General features: G+C 34.4%; 1 protein-coding gene across 8 annotated transcripts in view; it reads left to right on the plus strand.

The window, feature by feature from the left end:
• WDPCP (WD repeat containing planar cell polarity effector) overlaps positions 1 to 23785 on the plus strand; it is a 416303-nt gene that overhangs the window by 135197 nt on the left and 257321 nt on the right. For 7 of the 8 annotated variants that reach the window (XR_014841819.1, XR_014841820.1, XM_085019068.1 and 4 more), the window contains 3 exons: positions 3173 to 3287; positions 5499 to 5632; positions 9111 to 9302. The exons of the other annotated variant lie outside the window; for it this stretch is intronic. Coding sequence is in view for 5 of the 7 variants with exons in the window: in XM_085019068.1 (XP_084875194.1) it covers positions 3173 to 3287; positions 5499 to 5632; positions 9111 to 9302 (441 nt within the window). In the remaining 2 variants the exon portion in view is untranslated. The remainder of the gene's footprint in view (positions 1 to 3172; positions 3288 to 5498; positions 5633 to 9110; positions 9303 to 23785) is intronic. 8 annotated transcript variants of the gene reach the window in all.

Below are 23785 nucleotides of genomic sequence, written 5' to 3' on the forward strand. Positions count from 1 at the left end.
TCTGTAGCTTGTATTGCTATCTGACATTATTTTAAAACTATTTTTAATTGCCTGTATCCATACTCAAATGTAAGCTCCCTGAAGGGAGGTGGGGCAAGGGAGTTATTTGTTTTGTTCAGTGCTGTATCTTCAGCATCTAGAACAGGGCCTGGCTCATTAAAAATACTAAATATTCATTTGTGGAATGGATGAGTGAATGTGTACATAAGTGGCTGCACTGATCCTTTGAGAAGGATTCTGAAGGAATGCCCAGTCTCACTGGGCAGGATCCATAGTCCCCAAATCACTGCTCCTATCTCCATATGTAAATCACTGATGTGGGCGTGGTTGCGTACTATGACTTGACACTTGCCTTTCAAATCCTTTCCAGCTTAAGCTCCCTCTTTTATGTCCTTCTACGGTTGCACATTCTATGTCCAACCGACAAAAGTGGTCTTTTAGAATTAATTTTACAACATAAAATGTGCTCATACATAGATAGAATAAACAATTTCTTTTAGGAGGTGAGGTTAGTTCATGATAATGGTGATGAGAGCGCAAAGGGAACTTGCGAGTATTTGTTAAATCGTAGCAAATGGGAAAGGTGATAAAATATTGTACTGGTTATAACTCACCTGGAGTCTAGTGTTCCTTGTCTAACATTGATCGCAATCTGTGCACAGAATATTTAAAAAGATGAAACAATGGCAAACTGTATAGTGAAAACACATTATATGTGTAATGGTTGTGTAACAACAATAATAATTACAAACATTTATTATGTGCCAGAAATTACTCTAAATACTGTTTGTAATAAATTATTTCATTCTCATACTATGAAGTAGATACTATGATATGAAGTCTCTCCTTTCAGATGAGGAAATAAAGTTAAAGAGATTAAGCAACTCCTTCAAGGTCACACAGCTAGAAAGAGGTAGAGCCAGTGCTGGTGTCATTCTGATTTGAGTCCATTCTCTTAACCACTGTGTTATCTTTTAATACGTAAAAAGAGTACTATTGATGAGAAACGGGGGCTACTGTAGAAGTTCTTAGAAAGCACTGTTAACCTTTGCCTCAAGTATCAGTGCTTCTTTCTCAGTCCCCCTCCTCCAGGCTACCCAGGATGTACTCTTAGAATAGGACTCATAACAACAGTTTATTACACTTATTTGCTTATATCCCTACCTCTCTCTACTAGCCTATGTTTAACATTTTAAGGGCTATTATTTGATTCACTTTTGAGCTACTGAATTTGGTGTTTGGCAAATAATCAACATTCCTTTCTGTTGAATGAAAAAAAAATGAGTGAATGATCTTTACATTGATTAGAACTGTCCAATTGTAGAACTGCTTTCATATAAGGTCACTGGCAGTATTCAAGCATGGGCTGGTTGCTTGAAGGATACTTGAACGGATGCTGCAGAAGGAACTTCTATGTCATGTGGAAGTGGAAGATTAGACCAGGTTTCCTTCCAACTTTGAATTATTTGATCCTATAATGAATTATTTATGATTCTTTCTCTAAACATTTAGTTAGCACCTCCTATGTGCCTGGTATTGTTCTAGATAAAAATGACCTAGTTAGTATCCATAAGGAGTTAGTTGGTAATTAAGAAAAAAGAGGTGCTTAAGAGTATAGGTGTAAAGTTCTAGTAGTTAAAAATAAATAGAAAAGGACAGATTTTAGAGGTGCTTTGAATAAAAGGGGAAAGGGGGGGTAAGCTATCACAAGGAGAACTAGATATAAGAGATGATCCTAAAATGCCTTCCTGAGAGGGGAGAATATAGGGTATCCTGTGTTATATTGTTGTGGGGGAGTTGCCAAAAAGGGAATGACCAGCCTTTGTCAAGGTCCTTGCTGGATGTAATTCAGTAGAAATTAACTCATTTGTGAAGTATTCTTGAAACAGATGTGCCTTCTCTTATTAGTCTCACAAACCAATAAAGATGATTAAGTCCTCCTCCCCCCCTGCCTTCCACCCCTTTGGAGGCATTAACATGAAAGAGACAGTTCCTTAAGTCGTGTGGGGGACCCTTCAGTTAGTTTATTTTCTGATGCATGTGCTTGGAATCTGTTAGGCAGTAGGAGAGTGGTGGTCTTTTTTTATGTTAACCTGGTCCCTCATGCTGCTCATCTTTCACACATGTCTCAATGTGTCTTGTCACAGAATCATCCTCTCTAGCTGGGACATGATACCTAGGTAGGTGGGGAATTCCCGTTTTCTTTAAAGTCATAGTTGTCTTTGAGTTTGGCTAGCATGTTCATGATTAGTTTACTGACAATTGGTTTTTTTTTCTTTTTATACCATATGCTATTCCGTGATTCATCTGCTTTGAGTCTGTTGCTTTGAAGGTGAAACAATTTCTTCCAATGTTGATATTTCATAATCTCGTAGATAACAAGCATACGCATATGCATAGTCTTTTCAGAAGTTTTAAACATTTGGAGATGAATGAATTATGCTGCCACAAATGGAAAGGAGCAGTATAAAACCATAATGGTGATATCCAGACATCTCTTGTTGGGTGGTTGGGTGAACATTAATACTAATAAAGCTTGCATACTTTACTATATTTCTTTCTCTCTCCTTGAGAAGTTGTTTCTGTTATGTGTTTGTTATTTATGAATGTTTAACACTTAATATTTTACTTTAATTGCCTTGATTTAAATGTATTTTAATATTTCAGACAAGATCTTTATTTGTAGAAGTGGATTTAAATTCCAAATAAGTCATAATACTTGCTGTTAATAGTGTAATGATGGCATCTTTTTTCTGTTTAATATGTAGCAATGACTATTTGAACCTTAATAAATTTTCTTTTAATTTCTGACACAATAGTAATCTTTGAAAATAATAGAACATATCTCATTTCTGAACGCAATGCAAAGCAGTTTTTTCTGCATGGGTATTTTCCAAGTTTTTAGAAGATTAGACTTTGAATAAATGTGGACTAAATTCGGTTTCTACATGTGGCATTAATAAGTAATTAATAACAGTGTGCAGCATCATTTAGCCACCTGTATCTTTTTACTCAGATTGTCAGTGATTATTTTTCAAAGAAAACTTTGTATTTCCATCATGTTGATACACATGTAAATATCTGTATAAGTTGTACATTTGTAGAGAGATTTTTAAAAGATTCTAATTCTCAGTATATCTTCCTCCTCCTCTCCCCCCTTACCTGGTTTTAGCTCCTTTTTGGTTCAGGTGTACTGGTGTCCCTAAGCCTTTCCGGGCCACAGCTGGAGAAAGTGGTGATTGACAGAAGCCTGGTGGGGAAGCTCATCTCAGACACCATCAGTGATGGTAATTACCCCCATGTGTAAATCAATTGCCTACATCAACAGTGGGGCAGGAGAAATAGTGTGTCAACAGGTAGACTAATTATAACCACTGGGGACTTGCAAACACAAGTAATTGCTTGTAATAGCATAGTTACAACCCCTGGGACCAATACAAGTTTTGACAGATATTTAATATCAAAGTTTTTGTCAAGTGTTAGGTTCATATTCTTGAGTATTTTTCATTCTTTCCTTAAAACAATGAATGTGTTTTATTTTCAAAATAATTTTTTTTTGGTGTGTGCGCACTTCAGATATTTTTCATTTCACATGAATTTTGAATAAATAATCCAAATGTGTCAACACAGCCACCAGTCAGAAAAACAAAAAACAACAAAGACCCTGTGCTTTGGCTCTTAAGACAATTTAATGATATCAAAGTCTATGAATACTAAGTTTTTAGAGAGTTTGGGCAGTATTTCTAAATATCAATGCCAAATATACTGGGTAAATCCGAATCCCATTAAGTGCTACCACAATCAGTATATAATTGCTACTGAGCACATTAAAAAAGATTTTAGGCAAATTACTGAAAAGGTAGAGCACTAAGAGTTATTGAGTCCTAAAAGGCTCCATGTGATGCCAACCTACCTATTTCATTTAATTTAAAAGAACCGCTATTCCTTATAAGGTATAGTTATTTCCATTTCCTAGTTAAGGCAATTAAAGCTAAGATACTAAGGAACACGACCACCAATGAGATACGAAGGAACAGGTGAAAATGACTGGGCTGAGATTTGAACCCAGGTTCTGGCTGCAAAGCCCATTTTCTTTGCACTACTCTCTGCTGACTCCTGAAGATTTAAGATTATGTCCTTTCATTCAAGGTAGAAAAAAAAGTCTAAAAAATAGATTGTGTTGTTATTATTAGAGACTGAAAATTGTCAGTATCTTAAATTGAACAATCAAAGGAAAGTGTGGTCTAGTGGAAAGGACAGGTAAGAACACAGAAACCTAGATGCCTCTGAATAAATCAAACAGAATTTCATCATTTTAGAGAAAAGCACTCTGCAGGATGGCTGTCATTAGCAATATTCCTGATAATGATAAGCTGGGGATAGGCTTGTAAGTGTGTCATTTCCTCCTCCTTTTAGAAATATGGTGCTAAAGACACTTCCCTATGGAAGAGGATCCATTTTCTTATGACTAATAATTGACCCTTTCATTGACACTGCAAATAAAATAGTGGCTGTGATGATTTTGTCATATTGATGCTTCTCTGTAAGAATTAAAAGGAGACTTCCAACACTATTCATGTCGCTGAGATATCTTTTTTCACTTGTTTCTTTTATTTATACCCCAAATAATACACTCTCATGAGACCATGATAATAATGTGATTTCTTGGCAGTTCTCCAGGTTCTCCTGTAATTGTGTAGATCCACTGTTGGTTACTGCTTGCACAGCCAGGGGCATAGAAATAAAGAAAAATATATAAAACATTCAATAATTTCTTTATGCTGGGAACAATATAAAACATTTCTGAAGTTTCGACTATATGTTTTTATCAATAATTTTCATAACATTAATGGCCCTTTATGTTAACCCATGAATGTTAATTATATACCTACTTCTGTGCTTTAGAAATAAAGCTGTGAAATATCTTCATTACTGAATATTAATTTATGTAATGTGCATATTGGGTATAATATACTTTATTTCATTTACCTTGTATATCCTCAAAGAGAAGGTTCATTGATGAAAAAATTATAAAAATTGGTGCAGAACACTGATCTATATTCACTAATCCAATTTATCCTCAGATGGTTTATACCATATAAACACAGGATTAAAGGCTAAGCACAAAAAAGAGTAAATGTTTTCATCTTTACATTCAGATGTGAAGCAGTCTTTGTTTTATGGTTTTCTTAGCCCTATTGCAAATAAATCTCATTTGGAGGTTGTCCCCAAGTATCAGTATATATTGAAGTGGTCTCGGGAAAAAAGGAAAAGTGTCAAATCCATGCATGATTGGATTGATGATGGTTGTTTATCCCTAGTATCTTTACTCTCCTTGTGAAATGTCATAGTGGTAGTTAGCAGAATTTAGTTGTTTCACTTGATACTTATTTATCTTCTGAAAATACCTTTTTGTAACATATCAGTGGAAAAAATTATTAATTCATTATTATTTTATTCTAACCTAATAGTTGACAGAACTGTCCTTTTTTTTAAAGCTCTTTTCACAGACAGCTTTATCATCTTATCATTTTTGGCACAAAACAAACTCTGTTTTATTCAGTTTACCAAGAAGGTGGGTTCTCCTGATATAAACAAAAGACTGGAAAAACTCTCAGCCTTGGATTATAAGGTAGTGATTTCAATTTATACAGTCATATTGTTAATTATTAATGTCTGCTAGACTATTACATGAGTTGATGTTATGCTCATTTTTCTTGAATGTTTCCAAATTTCAGAAAAACCAGAGTTATTATAGGATTAAGCTTGATCAACTAGGAACAGTGGCCAAAGTACTCTTTTTTTTACTCTCATTATGGGGCTCTAACAGTGGCATATTTGGATCAATTTATATAACACTTATGCAAGGCAGGGACATATATATAATAGAGGCAAAGTTACACATTTGAAAATGGTTTTCTTGCTAGTGGTAGTATACAGCATTCTCATTTTTCCCTAAGACCTAATATCATCTTTCTAGGCAAAGATAGCTGCTCTGGCTTCCATTTCACAAGAACAGAAAGAAGGCACTTTCAAAGGTTAATAGAAAAGTGTAATAAACAAGGAGTGGGAAGATATCCCCCTACCCCCAACTACAACTGAAGAAAAATGCAAAAATCCTTCTTATATTAGTATCTCTCCCTTCAGTAACTCCAGGTAATTTGTTTCCTTGTATCAGGGACTTTACATCTGTTAAGGCAGGATTTTTATTTTAAATGATGTGTTTAATTTAAGTTTTGCCACATTACATTTTAACTGCTTGGAAGGCATACTCTCTGCTAGGATGAGTATCTAATACATTTTCCAGGCTGTTTCAGTTCAAGGCCTCTTTTCAGCAGTGACTTGTGTTTGCAAGATTGATCCAGCCTCTGTGACGTGGATTTGAGACAGTTCACTGTTCACTGGGAACAGAGCTGATACACAGCTTCCTTAAAAAAGATGCACACTTAGACCATTCCTGGAGTATCTGTAACAAGGGCAAAGATTCTTATACGTCAGCTTTGTGGCTTGAAACTTTGTGTGTGTGTGTGTTTGAAAAATGTAACCTAACCTTTTGACTTTTTGGATTATTTCTTATTGTGACTGAGGTGGCAGTGGTGTGGGAGGATTTAATTTTGTTTAGTGGAAAAATCTATTCTTATAAAAAAGATTTTTAATATGAGATAAAATACATTAAATAAGTTTTTCATCGTGGTGATAAACTGCAATTTGGTTTTATTTGCCATCTTTGTGGAGCTTCCATAACACCTTGTATAATATTGATTTTTTAAAAATGAAAATAAGTGGTACTCATGCATTGTATTTTGGTTAGTTAAAAAAAATTGGTATTAGCATTCTTAATGGGATATTATTTTCCAGAATGGCTAACTGTAGACTTACTTGAAATGTTCTTTATTTACTAACACTCGTCTTTAAAATGTACCACTGTGCATTAATTCAAACTATTAAAGTAAGTATTTTTAATGCATTTATGTAAAATTTTGTGGTTTCTCCATCTTAGGTGTGATGGATATTTAGGCAAAGTCTTCTAAGCTGAAGGATAGTAGCTACCCATTAATGAGAGCAGAGAGAAATTGTCGGGGTGTCATCTTTTCTTATGAAAAGATGTGGAAAATAGACCAAGTGTATATGGGCCCTTACACCTTGAATAAGAAAGTTACTTACTTTTTATTGATTGTGCCTTTGATTTGAGAAATTAAGAACATGAGCATTCCACATCACTTCTGTATGTTAGAGAAGTAGTCTGCTTGGATTTCTTTTTCTGGTACAATATTTTAAATATATATATATTTAATACTTAGTAAATCTGCTATTTGTCCATTGGAAGGATGTTTTAAGAAACTTGTTCATTTTCCTTGCTCTCTTAACCATCATGATAGAATATTGATGGCATTAATATTCATAACCAACATGAAATTTCAGATAACATACATGATTTGCATTATGTGAGGACTGAAAGTACCAGTCTCTTGTTTTAACTCTCTTTTCTCCTCCAGAAATTCTTAAGTAAGGGTTTACATGGCAAGTAGGACATCAAAATAATGTGTATGTATTTTTAAAGACTTAGCAATTCCACTGTAGTATGTCTCTCAAATAAAAAGATAGCTAATTAAAATAGTGATATTGAGAGCTTAAATATAAGAATTTGCACTTCATGGCATGAAGTACATCTGTGTTGTCTGCCATTGCCCATTTGGATTTTAAAACAAGAAAATAGTGTAGAGTATTATAATTCTGCTTTTCTTTACAGCTGTGCCATAATTTAATTCTTATAGATTGAAACAATTTTGGCAAAGAAAAACACAGGGTAAACATCCTGAAACTATTGACCTTTAACAAGTTTTCCTGTCTACATTTTAAAAATCCAATTCAATTTATTTAACAGTGCAAGGAGTTAAATGTTTACCATGAGAGGACAACACTGGTAATTACTTTGATTTCAGTTCCTTTTGATGTGCATTCAGAGGATGAAGAGGTCAATAATATTATGGCCATGCAAATAGAAAGGGTTCCTTTTGACCATATTAAAAAAAATAGCAGAGGATTATTAAAGCATTAACCTTGATTTTAATGGCCTTGGTTGAGTGGTGAGATCACAATTTGGATGAGCCTGATTATTTACTAAATACAATACATAAATGCAACGGGTTCTTAACACCCATTGCACTCTGGCATTATCGCATTACTGCCATCCTTTGTTGCCTTGCAGACAGGAATATGAAAGCAATCTGTCATGTAGTGAGACTGGCTCCAGAAGCATTTCTCTGATAAGAAGACCCCCTGCCCTTTGCTAGTGTCTGGTCCAGTAGGCTTAGCCATGCGCTTAATCCCCAGAAAGTGGTTCGATTATTGCTGACCAGCAATGGCAAGATAGTTTTTTTTTTTTCTTCCAAGCTATCAACCTTCCATTAATTCCTTAAGCAGAAATACGGTGCAATCTATATTTCCTTGGCATGTGTCACCCAGATGGTGCCGTGCTTATGTTTTCAAATAACCATGTTCCAAAATAACATAGTTTGAATAATAAATTCTACAAATCCGTCCTAAGAAAGAGAGGCATAATTCTCAGAAGCTGCATAAACTTTTACGCATGATTCTGTAGCTTATCCCTTTATGCAGAATTTTTGTGTATAGGTCTCATATATTCTTTAAAGTGATATTTGCCTCAAGTTGTTTCTCCTGTTATTGTTGTCAGTCATTGTTAACATGTTATGTCTTAAACAGTAGTCAGACACTCTTGGTCAGCAGTACTGAACTTGTCATTTAACATAGCTGCTCTTAAATCCTATGTGTAGGTCGATGCTGTCAAGCAACCATGACTGTACATTTTGGTATTGACTGGGATTGCTACGGCCAATTCCTCCCTAACTCACATTTCTCCTTTTCCTTTCCTCTGCTAAAAATGGGTAGAATTTTGAACATATGTCTTTTTTATATTTATGTCAAAAGAATTTGGTAAATTCTGACACCTCCTTAAGTACATGTTTAACATGCATATTTACTTGCATTTATCTACATTTACAGATGCTTTAATTTTTGTAATACTTTGAGGATTTAGCATTTTACAAAATGATTCTTGTCTCCTTTTTTTTTTTTTTTTAAACCATTAGATTTCCTATTATGAAATACCTGGCCCAGTAAATAGGACAACACAGCGTCATCTAGCTATCAATTGTGTTCAGGATAGAGTTGTTTGCTGGTGGCCACTGGTCAGTGATGATGCTTGGCCTTGGGCCCCCGTTTCTTCTGAGAAGGACAGAGCCAATCTGCTGCTCCTGGGTTATGCTCAGGGAAGACTGGAGGTAAATCTAAAGCAAATATATATATATATGTATGTATGAGAATAAAATAGGATTATTGGTTTTTCTTTTCTGAAATAAATGTGGCTGCTTTTTAAAACCTATAATTTATTTTTCCAAATATCTATCAAAGGAAATTGCATATGAAATGGGATCCTTTAAAGTATCACATCTGGAGGATACACAGACAGTTTCAGGACTTGCCCGAAGAGCACAGTGATTTATAGCAAAGGCTTCTGTGTTCAAATCCTAGCTCTGCCACTACTTAGCTTTCTGTCCTTAAGCAGGTTGCCAACCTCCTTGGGCTGTGGCTTCATTATTTGAAAAATAGACTTAATGAAGATAAAGGAGCTAACACATGCATTTAGAGCAATACCTAATATATTAAACTCTCAGTTACTATTGTGATTCTTGTCATTATCATCATTAGTACTGTTATTACGGTTTGCTTGTGATTTCATGCCTGTCAAATCTATATTATCAGTCACCTTCTATAAACTTCAGTTAGTCAATTAACAAACATTAGTCAAATGCCTATTTTATACAAGGCGCTGTGGGCTGGGGCAAGGATTTGTAAGGAGGGCTTTAGAACAGCAGCCTTCTCAGTCTAGTATGCTGCCTGGGACAGGAGCACTGAAAGGGTTATTCTAGGAGGCTCAGACAGAATCTCATTCTATCTCTTCCTGGCAGTGGTTCCATCATCATTCGTTATCACAAACCTATGAGTGTTTTCAGATTGTACTGGTACTTTGAGTGTGCAATTCTGTTTTTTTTTTTTTTTGAGTGTTTTCAGATTGTACTGGTACTTTGAGTGTGCAATTCTGTTTTTTTTTTTTTAATATAACTTAAAAAAACACCCCCCACCCATATTTTTTAGTTTTTGTCTGGCAAAATAGTATGTTCCTATATTTCCTCTAAATCTATTATCTTTTAGGCTTTAAGAAAATTTCTCGGAATTAGTATTCTGAGATACAATGAGCAAGTCCAAGTTTTTTCTACCGCTATCTACCTCTTCTGGTTTTATAAACTTTCAGGCTATCTTTGAAGACTTTTAAATTAATTTACCTTTTCCTGGGACTTTTCCAGTTTTGTTGCAGCAACCAAGAACACATGTAATGATTTAGGGGTGTATATTTTGTGATGCCAAGGAAGTGCTTTATTCCTATTCACTTCCTGTTCATGCCCACCACTTTATTGATTGCAGGTCCAGAAGCTAATTGAATAAAAAGACTTCATCAAAATGACTTAATAAAGTTAATCAGAATTCTATTAAATGTTGTCTTATAATAAAAATAAGAATAAATCAGCCTTTAGTTTTACATTACACAAATTGCCTTTATTTGAAACGAGTGTTTTTTAATTGAAATTAGGACTGTTTGAAAAGGGTGTACATATGGTCTACACACATCATCTCCTGGTGTCATGTAGTTTATGGACTTTGGAGTTAGATAAATCTGGGCTGCCTGTTGATTGGACCATATTCTGTGTGATTTAATCAAGTTTGCTCCCTCTAAGCTTCTTCCTGCTTTAGCTAATACTATGTTCTTTGGCCTGGTGCTAGTTTTTTAGTTTTTAAAATGATGGATTTAAACCAGATAGGTTCCTGGCAGCCCTAAAAAGTGTTTTTCTGGATTCTGAAGCCCAGGTTTGACTTAGCCATTGCCTGTTCAAATGCCTTCAGTAGGTTTTGAAACTAAACATAGTCTCAGCACTGAAAAGCCCACCCTGACTAGCCCTGACCTACCTTTCTTATGTTATTTCCTTATACAACCTATGTTCTAGCCAAATGGTTTACTCACTGCCCCTTTATTTCCCACCTCCCACTCTACTAAGTTACTGGCATTTATACCCAAAAGGCGCTTCCCTCTCTCTTTCTACATCATTCAGCAACTATTGAGCATGACCTTGGACTGAGCACTGTATTTCATGTTGGGGGATATGAATACTAAACTCCCCCTGTCTGCAAAGACCTTAGCGTCTACCAATGAGAGACAAATATGAAAACGTGTGAGTGCACAGAAGTGTACAATAGTGCTGCGGAGAGAGTATGTGTAAGCTATAGTAGGAGCCAATGGGAAATGTTCGTTTCTACCTAGAGAGATAATAAAGAGGGAACTTTAAGGTGGATTTACAGTTTGCTCAAGGTTGGTACACAATTTTACATTCTTTTACTATCCTTTCTGAGTTTCATATCAGAGTTGTTCCAGCTCTATGAAGTATTAAATGTGCAAATGTGACTCGCTTTTTCCTTTTCTCCTCTCCAAGACAGTACCAAAAAGAATTATCTGATACTTGAATGTTTGGGAAAACTCATATAAAACTGCCTGGGTTTAAAGGAAGGTAGATTTTTTTTTTTAACTGATTCCATTTTTAAGGGTTGTTTGTTTTTCAAGAATTCTGTTTTTTTCCTTGAGTTATTTTCCTTAATTTGTTTTTCTGGAAAAATTATCATTTTATGCAAGTAAATAGATTTTCTTAAAGTTGTGTATATTTGGACATGATTTTTAATTATTTACCACTGATTGCATAATGTCCCCTCTTTTGATTCTAATATATTAAGATGTATAATACACTTTTTTGTCAAGAAGCTTTTGTCTTAGATTTGGCCCTTTCAATCACTCTATCAAAATTAAACTGTTGGAAAAATTTGTAAAGATTTATTTTTCAAAACCTCATGTGAACTTCTGTATACAAAAGGTGAATGTCTTTTAGAGGAACCATTTAGGGAAATAATTGTTTCTTTTTTGTGTGTGAAGACATAGTCTTCAACTATGAATTGTAGCACATTTTTAGGATGTTATGAACCAACCACCACTCTGTAAAGGCGATATTCAGGAATATGTCTTTAAATGTTTGTTTGTTTGTTTGTTTTCACAAGCAACTAATAGACTTCTTGAACCAACCCTTAGACTAAAAGGTAGGATATACTTTTAAACCCTAAAATTTAAACTAAAAAGGTAGTAGCCTTATAGAGAAGAAATTTAACCTTCTCATCTATTAAACTACAGAATTAAAAGAAATTATCTTCCATCCAAGTTCAATCAGAAAAGATAATAAGCTTTCATTTGGACAGTGGCAAGATCCTGGAGTAGTGCTTTCTAGCCTTGGCAACATGTTACAGTCACCTGCAGAGCTTTTACAAAGGGGCCCACCCAGACCAGTTACATCAGAATCTCCAGAGGGGAACGGGGCATCAGTATTCTGTTACAGGTTCCCTAGGTGATTCTCATGTGCATCCAAGTTGAGACCCACTGCTTTACAGCAAACTGAAAAAAAAATTTCAAAGCCATCTTTTTTGCATAACACACCATGGAAAGGATAAAGCCCACATACTGAACCAAATGAGAGTTTTTAACAGTAGATTCTAAGTAGAAAATTGGCTTACCAAGCAGCTGAAAAAAAAGAAGAAGAAAACAAAGGAAACATAGAAGTAAGCTTTCTGTGACTGAATTATCTGTCCTTCAGAGGAGGAACATTTTTAATTTATTTTATGGATATTAGAAAACTGCTGGTCTAATTTCACACCACAGGGGTCTAAACAACAGTATGTATCTTAATTAGAAGCATAGTACAGAGAGAGTTATGTGTTCTAGGAAAAAAATTTGATTTGAAAAATATACAGTAGTATGAAGAAAACAATTTTTTATCAGTAAAATTTATTTAAAATAGTTTTTAGTAGTGTTTGTGTGGATTATCATATATAACATGGTAGTCACTTTTATTTAAGTCCCACGTGCTTCTTATACTTCCTTTTGGAAAAAGTGATTACTATCATCCTAGAACTACTTAATTTATTCACCTCGTCAAAAATTTAATGACAGCTCAGCTTACTGTTCCCTTTGTATTTAGGTATTTTAACTTTTCAACTGTATGGATTTTATAATGCTGAGTATGGTGGTAATTTTGATAATAGCTTACTCAGAAAAGGTCACTTGTATTGGTTTACCAAATTAGTCAAAAACACATAAAGCAGAGCTATTAAATCTTAAAACCTGTTATCAAGGCTAGAGGAATATAACCTCACAAAAATAACTTTTTTCCCATAAAAATTTTGCAGTGATTTAGAGGAGCAGCTGACTGATGGGGAAGTAAAAATGTGACCAGCTTTTAATATGGTATAATTTGATAAAAGAAACATTCAGAAAGCATTATAAATGCATTCAACTGAAAAGACAAAATGTTTAGGAATCATCTCTTCCAAAGAAATGTGTATATGCTACACTAACTTTCAACCAGATTACCAAGATTTTCTATTTTAGGGATGGTTTTTTTAAAAATCTTTTTATTATAAAGCACATTAAAGAAAACCACACATACATATACACAATGGAATACTGCTCAGCCATAAAAAAGAATGACATAATGCCATTTGCAGCAACATGGATGGAACTAGAGAATCTCATACTGAGTGAAATGAGCCAGAAAGACAAAGACAGATACCATATGATATCACTTATAACTGGAATCTAATATCCAGCACAAATGAACATCTCCTCAGAAAAGAAAATCATGGACTTGGAGAAAAGATTTGTGGCTGCCTGATGGGAGGGGGAGGGAGTGGGAGAGATCGGGAGCTTGGGCTTATCAGACACAACTTAGAATAGATTTACAAGGAGATCCTGCTGAGTAGCATTGAGAACTTTGTCTAGATACTCATGTTGCAACAGAAGAAAGGGTGGGGGAAAAAAATGTAATTGTAATGTATACATGTAAGGATAACTTGACCCCCTCGCTGTACAGTGGGAAAATTAAAAAAAAAAAAAAAAGAAAAAGAAAACCACACAGAGAAAATGTATAGTTTAACAAGCTTTTACAAGAAAAACACCCCTGGAATCACACTCAAGTCAAGAAACAGAACTTTGCCAGCCACCCAGAAATTCTGCCATGTACTCTGTTTTGATCTCAGTCTTTTTCTGGTCCCCTAAAATAATCTCTATCCTGACTTTTACATACTTTCTCGTATACTCATAATAGTTTTTATCACCTCAGTGTGCATCCCGAAAAACTTTAGCTTAATATTATCTATTTAAACTACACTGTACACTCTTAAATCTCTTTTAACCTACAAGTTCCTCCTCCATCCCTCTCTTTTCATTAAAATTTATTTGTGGAAACTGCAGTGTCCCACAGTCTACATTTTGTTATTTCCATCATATTGTGGTTCAACGTGTTTCTCTGTCCTTTGAAAATTCTCCAAGTTAGTATCAGTTTTGGCAAGACTGTGTATGATGGAGTGTTTCTTTTTTTCATTTTTCATCAGAAGGTATGTAATGACAGATTCTCTTTCTCTCTTTTTTGATGTTAGCAGCTATTGATGCTCAATGCCTCCATCCATTAATTAATTATTAGGGTTGCAAAATGGTGATATCTATTGATATTATTTTTTGTTTATTAATTGGGATACTTTTATAACAAAACTCTTCTACTCCTTTTAGTTTTCCCAGTGGCTGAATTCATATGTTAAATCAGGATAAATGTCTGTTTTTTTAATTTACTAGTTTTCAAGATTGAATTGGTTCCCTATCACTCCGTGAAGGTAACCAGCTTTTGTTTTTTAAATAGTATTATTAATTCATGAATTTAAGTGTATTTGACTAAATGGGTTTCATAAAATCTGTTATCTTTTTAAAAGCTCAGGTTCTTAATTGGCCAGGGGATGCCTCCTCAAGTTGGCTCCTCTGTTAGTCATGACTGTGGTAGTCTTGGGTAACCTCCCTCTCTGGCATGACATTATGGTCCATGCTTATCTTGTACATTTCCTGCCCCAAATCTGGAATTGGCAATTTCTTCAAGAAGCTCTGGTTTCCTTTAATGGAAAATGGTATTTTAAACCCAAGTTTGGGAGCTAAGGCTAATGTGTCTTTGTTACTGGGTTTGTCGTTGCTTCTAGGTTTCTTTAGTAGAGAGTTAAAAATTTTATTCAGAGTGAGTTCACACTGATACCTCTAATTAACATTCAGAATTACAGGGTTTTTAATTTAACCTCTTCTTCATTACATCTAATCTTTTTTATTCCATACCCAAAATCCTAGTTTGCAGGGACATAGGGGATGAATTATAATGTCCTATAACTACCTGTTTACTTTATCCCACAGTGTACACCTAATAATCTCAGAATAACCATGCAAATACTACCACTACTAATATAAATTTCTGAGAACATTCAAAAACTTTTTGCCTATGTTTTCCCCATTTCTACCCTTTCCAATAAAAAATAGTTATACTTACAAAGTAGCTGTACTTTATTTACCTTATTGTAGCATATAGTCATTACATATAATGTTATAATGTTCTCTTTTAATCCTCATCTAGTCATCCGTGGATTTTTGGTTTTGCTATTTGGTCAAACTGTCTTTTTCACGGGGGGGATTTAGAGAGATTGAAAAACTATATTGCCACCATTGCCACTTGCCAGAATCAGGGATGCTATATTTGGACACTTTAGTTTAAATGAGCACTTTCTGAAAGGTTTAATTTTACATGATTATGTTTTTGCATGTGGATTTTCCAGTTGTTTCTGGGCTTTTTATTCTCTTCCATTGATCTATTTGTCTTTTCTTTCATGAAATAACTTTTTATGTATTGTTATAACAAATATAACTGTTGTAATAGATAATTCTGTAGATTGGAGGATTTTATTAATACAAACATATAAGTTGATAGTATTCACATACCAAAACATATGGCTAAGGGAATATTTATACTTCCTTGTAGAAACTTGTTTTTTTAAGCTTGCAAGTCATTTAAGTATTTATCCTGTATGCAAATGTCAGGTTTCATTGAAAGCTCTTAAAAATAAGAGAACTATCCATTTGAAAAAATTTTTTTACTATTTTGTTTTTAATTGATGTATTTGGGTAAATAAACATGTGGAGCAATAGGGAACTCTCATTCACTGCTTATTAAAGAGGAAATTAGTAAATCACTGTGCGAGCAACTTGGAAACTGCTAATATGATTGAAGGCAGGAGTCTCTAACACTAAGGAAAACTGGCCCATGTCCACAAGTAGACATGTACAGTGATGTTCACAGCAGCATTGTTTGTAATATCAAAAATATCTGGAAGTTCCTGTTGTGGCTCAGTGGTAACGAGTCCGACTAGTATGCATGAGGATGTAGGTTCGATCCTTGGCCTCACTCAGTGGGTTAAGGATCCAATGTTGCTGTGAGCTGAGGAGTACGTCACATATGCGGCTCAGATCCCATTTTGCTGTGGCTGTGATGTAGGCCAGCAGCTGTAACTCCAATTCAACCCCTAGCCTGGGAACTTCCATATGCTGTGGGTGAGGCCCTAAAACGCAAAAAGAAAACAAAAACAAAATTTCTGCTAACATTTAAGTTGAATGAAAACATATTTTGTGGTGTATTCAGAGGGTAAAATGCTATACAGAAGATGAAATGAAGGAATTAGAGCTATGTGATTATATCCCAAATGAATAAGTTGAACAAAAAGGGATTACAGTATGATACAGTGTAGTAACATTTATGTAAAATTGTTTTCATTTTTTAAATTGAAGTATAGCTGATATCCGATGTTATATTAGTTTCAGGTGCACAACATAGTGACTTAATATTTTCATAGATTATATTCCATTTAAAGTTATTATAAAATACTGGCTATATTCCCTGTGCTATACAGTATACCTTTGTATCTTATTTATCTTATATGTAACGGCCTACACCTCCTAATTTCCTTTCCCATCTTTCCCCTTCCCCAAATCCTCCTCTCACTGGTTACCACTAGTTTGTTCCTCTGTCTAGGAGTCTGTTTCAATTTTGTTATATTTATTTATTTATTTTTCAGATTCTACATGTGAATGAAAACATACAGTATTTATCTTTATCTGACTTACCTCAAGTGCACTTTAGGTCCATCCGTGGTATTGCAAATGGTAAAATTTCATCTTTTTATGACTAATATTCCATTGTGTATATACACACACCACATCTTCTTTATCCACCATCTCTTAATAGATACTTAGGTTACTTCCATATCTTAGTTGTTATAAATAATGCTGCTATGGACATAAGGGTGCATGTATCTTTTTGAAGTAGTGTTTTCATTTTCTTCAGATATATATTCAAGAGTGGTATTGCCGGATCATGTAGTAGTTCCACTAAAAATTTTAAAACATTCAAAACAATGCTATGTGTTGTTCAGGGTTGTTCTAGATTAGTGTAGTAATAATATACATGGGAATAAATACCAAATTCATAATAACATTTCCTCTGGGAATAGAAAAGAGAATGAGATATCTGGTAAGATTCATCTATATCTGATACTTCTTTTCTATAAAAAATTATAGCAAAATGGTAGTATTTCCTAAAGATGATTTTTGCATTAATCATATTTTTCTCTCCACTTTTATGTTTATTTTGAATGTTTCACAATAAAGATCATAAATAAAGGGTGCCTTTTTTTCTCCTGTTCCTAAATTTTCAGCAAAGAGAGAAATGTAGATTTTAGAATAAATTCTGGTAAAAAGCTGAGAATTTTGGTTGCTGCATAATCTTTTAAATAACCTGGGTACCCACTGATGAAAGTTTCCAGTTCCAGAGAAGACCATTCTAAATACACCTTTTTCCTGATTTACATATTGAATGACCTTAAAAGGGGTGTAGTAGGTACCCTCTGTAGCTAAATATGAAAGATGAGAATCTTTTTTTTTTCTCTACATTTTGGTCTTTAACTTATTTTGGGGATCTTTTTATTTCAGAGCACAGAGATTACATCAGTGTTTTTCTAAGTTCTTTTTTAAAACTGAAGCATAGTTGATTTATAGTGTTGTGTTAGTTTCTCATGTACAGCAAGTTGATTTAGATATATATTCTTTTTTCAGATTCTTTTTAATCATAGTTTATTAATAAGATACTGATAGAGTTCCCTGAGCTATAGAGTAAGACCTTGTTATTTATCTTTTAAATATAACTTTATATACAGTAGTTTGTATCTGTTAATACCAAACTCCTGATTTATTCCTCTCCCCTTTCCCCTTTGGAAATCATACATTTGTTCTCTGTCTATGAGTCTATTTCTCTTTTGCAAATAAGTTTATTTGTATCATTTTTTAGATTCCACATGTAAGTGATATATAATATTTGTCTTTGACTTGCTTCACTTAATATAATAATCTTTAGTATCATCGATGTCACTACAAATGGCATTACTTCATTCTTTTTCATGGCTGAATAAAATTCCATTGTGTATATGTATGTATTTTACACACACACACACACACACACACACACTGCATCTTTGTCTATTCATCTGTCAGTAGACATTTAGGTTATTTCTATGTCTTGGCTATTGTGAATGGTGCTGCTATTCACACATTGAGGTGCATGTATCTTTTTGAATTAGTCTTTTCCAGATAATACCCAGGAATGGTTTTGCAGGATCATATGGTAACTCTATTTTTAGTTTTTTAAGGAACCTCCATAATATCTTCCATGGTGGCTGCACCAATTTATGTTTCTCCCCAACATTGTAGGAGGGTTCCTTTTTCTCCACATTCTCTCTAGCATTTATTATTAGTAAATTTGCAAAAAAAATTTATTGGAATGTATAGTTGATTTACAAAATTGTGTTAGTCTCAGGTGTATAGCAAAGTAAATCAGTTATATGTATACACGTATCCATTCTTTTTCAGATTCTTTTCCCATAGAGATTATTACATAGTATTTATATATATATTTCCCTGTGCTATACAGTAGGTCCTTGTTACCTATGTATTTTATATGTATCAGTGTGTGTATGTCAATCACAACCTCCTAATTTATCTCTCCCCTGACCCATGTTTCCCCTTTGGTAATCATAAGTTTGGTTTTGAAATATTTGAGTCTGTCTCATATTAAGGGAATCAAGTCAGAAAGAGAAAGACAAATACCATATGATATCACTTATATCTGGAATCTAATATACGGCACAAATGAACCTTTCCACAGAAAAGAAACTCTTGGACATGGAGAACAGACTTGTGGTTGCTAAGGGAGAGGCGGGAGGGAGAGGGAGATGGAGTGGGATGGATTGGGAATTTGGGGTTAATAAATGCATACTATTGCCTTTGGAATGGATAAGCAATGAGATCCTGCTGAACAGCACAGGGAACTATATCTAGTCACTTATGGTGGAGCATAATAATGTGAGAAAAAAGGATGTATACATGTATGTGTAACTCAGTCACCTTGCTCTACAGTAGAAAATTGACAGAACACTGTAAACCAGCTATAATGGAAAAAATAAAAATCATTATATATATAAAAAGAAATCTGTTTCTGTTTTGTAGTTCTTTTGTATCATTTTTTAAATTAGATTCCACATATTAGTGATCTCATATGATATTTGTCTTTGTCTATCTGACTTAGTATAATAATTTCTAGGTCCATCCATGTTGCTGTGAATGGTACTGTTTCATTCTTTTTTATGACTGAGTAATATTCCATTGTACATATGTGTCACATCTTCTTTATCCACTCCTCTGTCAATAGACATTTAGGTTGCTTTCATGTCTTGGATATTGTAAATAGTGTTGTAGTGAGCATTGGAGTTCATGTGTGTTTTCAAATTATGGTTTTCTCTGGATAGATGCCCAGGAGTGGGATTGCTGGATCATATGGTAGTTTTATTTTTAGTTTTTTGAGGAACATCTCTACTGTTTTGAGGAACCCTACAGGTTTTGCCAATTTACATTCCCACCAACAACATAAGAGGGTTCCCTTTTCCCCACAACTTCTCTGGCATTTATTGTTTGTAGACTTTTTGATGATGGCCATTCTGGCTTCTGTAAGGTGGTACCTTGGAGTAGTTTTGATTTGCATTTTTCTAATAATCAGTGATGCTGAGCATCTTTTCATGTGCTTTTTGGACATCTGTCTTCTTTGGAGAAATGTCTGTTTAGATCTTCTGACCATTTAAACAATTTTTTGAATATAAAGTTGTGTGAGATATTTGTACATTTAGGAGATTGATCCCTTGTTGGTCACTTTATTTGCAAAGATTTTCTCTCATTCTGTAAACTTTTTGATGATGGCCATTCTGACCAGTGTGAGATGGCACCTCATTGTAGTGTTGATTTTCATTTCTCTAATATTTAGTGATATGGAATATCTTTTCATATGCCTGTTGGCCATCCATATGACTTTGAAAGTATGTCTATTTGGGTATTCTGCTCATTTTTTGACTGAATTTTTTGAAACATGAGAATCTTGAGCCAATATCCGGCTTACTGTCGTTGGTCTCTTTTGTGCTTAAATTTAAAATATCTTCTATGGAAGGCATCAGTCATACTGTCCTCATATGCCTTTTCTTCTTTGTATTTTCTTCCTTTGATGACTTTTAGATCATTTCTAATTTTTTTCAACTTTAGCGTTTTTAAGAATAACAATGAAATCCTTGGGGGTTTTTTTGTTTTGTTTTGTTTGTTTGTTTTGTTTTTTGTTTTTTAACAAACAGTTTCAACCTTAAAGCTGACTGATTTATTTTAATTTCAATTTTTTTTTTCTTCCATTTTTGGCCACCCCAAAGCATGGAGCTCCTGGGCCAGGGATCAGATCCGAGCCAAGTCACAAACTAAGCTGCGGCAACACTAGATCCTCAACCCAACTGTGCCAGGCTGGGGATCGAACGCTTGTCCCAGTGATCCCGTTGGGCCACAGCTGGAGCTTCCTGACTGATTCAAACTTGGGAAACATTTCACTTGAGGGATAATACTGCCAACTTGTTTATCCTTGAAATTGGGAAATTCCAAAACCTTTAAGACTCCTTTTTATCTTTTATGCTTTCTTAGCTTAAAATATTCAATTCCTACCATTTCTTTTTTTTTTTTACTACACCGTTTTCTTTAAAAAGACAAAAAGCAAACGATAACAAATAAACCCTTGCGCTGTGGTCATTCGTCTCATCTGTTGTCACAATCTCCCTTCATCAGCCACTTCTGGTACCACATAGCCAGTGGTTTGGCTAACACTGCTTGCGTTTCTGTGCTTTTCTTCTTTGTACCTTTCTGTTACCTTATAATTAAAGCAGAGATCTTTTCCTTCAGATTTTCAGACTTTTAGCAGATCACCACACATTATAAATCTTTTTTAACCTCTTAATTACCTATAAGTGTTCTTTCCCTTCACATTGTTTGCCTATTTACTATGCCCTTGTTAAAACGTTTCAACTGCTATTTATCACAGGTGTTCCCACTTGAATTCTAATGACTAATTCCTGAAACCTCTGGCATATATTTTTAAGAGTATTTAAAGAGTTGTTGGTTTTCAGAATTCATCAAATTTTAGACGTTCCTGAAGACAGAATTAAGGCCAAGAACTCAAAAGTTGCTAAAAGAGTAAATCTTAGACAAAAAAAAAAAAAAAAGAAGTTCCCGTCGTGGCACAGTGGTTAACGAATCCGACTAGGAACCATGAGGTTGTGGGTTTGGTCCCTGCCCTTGCTCAGTGGGTTAACGATCCGGCGTTGCCGTGAGCTGTGGTGTAGTTTGCAGACGCGGCTCAGATCCCGAGTTGCTGTGGCTCTGGCGTAGGCTGGTGGCTACAGCTCCGATTAGACCCCTAGCCTGGGAAACTCCACATGCCGCGGGAGCGGCCCAAGAAATAGCAAAAAGACAAAAAAAAAAAAAAAAAAAAAAGAGTAAATCTTAAAAGTTCTCACCACAAGAAGAAAAAAAAAGTAACTATGTTTGGTGACAGGTGTTTACTAGACTTAACTGTAATGATAGTTCCCAGTATATACAATTACTGAATCATTATGTTGTATACCTGAAACTAATACCATGCTGTGGCAATTATAGCTCAATAAGAAAGAAAGAAAAGAAAAGACAAGACCCAAGAAATCAGTGTGAGAAGGGAATTCCTGATCAGGAAGTTTGTAGAGGGTAACTGCATGCCTCATAGAAGGTCGGAGTAGACTTCAAATTAATCTTGCTAGGTTATGAGAATATTACCAGCCATACTCCTCTCATTATGGAGTCTTCTCTTTTTTGTGCTTTTTCTTTAGGACATTTTTATGTAACATCTCTTCCGTTACAAACATATGTACTGTTCCTTTATCTTAGCACTGTGTATCTTGGCCTGATGATCTCCTGACTAGTACTTCAATCTAAGTTCATTTTGGGGAGAGAAAAACAGCTGCATAAAATATAAGATGAGAGATGTCTTAGTATGTGCAAACTTGCATTTTAAAAAGTCTGTACTTTGTTTTGGTATTTTGTGATAACTACAAAATTGTATTTAGTGTCTTCAACCTCTTATTTACAAATGATCAGAGAGACAGAAAGTCTTAACAGCTAGAAAATGTATTAACATATTTTTCTTCTATATGTTTCTTCAGTCAATAGGGTATACTATTAATGACTTTAAGAGGCTGCTGAAAATGCAGGTGTAACACTTGATTTTCACAGTCTTGTTCCAACACATTGGCATTTGCCTGGGAAAACTGAATGACTGAATTTTCTTCCCCTGTATCTCTTTGTGCTATTTTAGCTGAGCGCATTTTTATTGATGATTATCTGTTTCTCTCTACATTTATATATTAAATATCTTGCTTCAGAATTTTAATTGCAGTCCTAATTCATTTTTTCTTTCATTTAAAATATTAATATCACATTAGGCAACATCCAAGTGTCATTCCAGTATTGTTGACTGATGTAAACTTTTGCACGAAGCTCCTGTGCTATGTCAGTCAAATTATTTATAAACATTTCCCTGTGCAGATTTGCTATCATTACATACTCATTATTGCTTCTTGTTTATCTTATTAGATAGTACATGGTATCCTTGTCATGGAAGTATCTCTATGTACAGCTTTCTTATTTTCATAGACTGAGGTATTTCTTTATTCTAGTAGTATTGGTTATCTCTAAAATGATTTAAACTTAAAATCATTAAGTACAAACTTTAAATGTTTTGTTTAAAAATTATTCAGTCAGTAGTGTTTATTGTAAATAAATGAAATTAGTTTAACTTCCAAGCCACATCTTTTCTAGGTTTAAAATTATCTTCCGTATTTGTAGTTTGCAGCTATATAAATGTCAGCCATGAGTTCTAAATAACTGAATTTGAATTCTTTAGGATTGGTGTCTCTCCTTTTATCTGCTATGCTTGCCAAAGAATTTAGGACTTTGTCTTCAGTAGTATTAACCACTGTTTACTGAGGACTCCTCCATCCCCTGCCTATTAGGTACATTAGTTTTAATTCATATGGCAATCCGGCAACCCAGGAGAATAAATCCTCTTTTATAGATGAGAAAACTACAGTTTTAAGAGTTTAACTTGCCCCAAATCCCAGAATTCTCAATTGCCAAAACAAGAAGACAGACCCTGTTATGTGCAGCTTCTGCTGTGTGGTGTAGCTTGTGTAGCTTTTGGTTGTTATACTAGGTCAAGTCCAACTTGGAATTAAATTCTGAACCTAACTATGTCAAATGTCATCTCATTATATTTTGATAGTCATGTCAACTTGACCATATTTGTTCATGGCAATA

This window comes from Sus scrofa, chromosome 3, assembly GCF_054392235.1.
Source record: "Sus scrofa isolate SSC_HxYL_T2T_F1_AM1 chromosome 3, Sscrofa_HxYL_maternal_Yorkshire_Landrace_v2.0, whole genome shotgun sequence".
Classification (NCBI taxonomy): Eukaryota; Metazoa; Chordata; class Mammalia; order Artiodactyla; family Suidae; genus Sus; species Sus scrofa.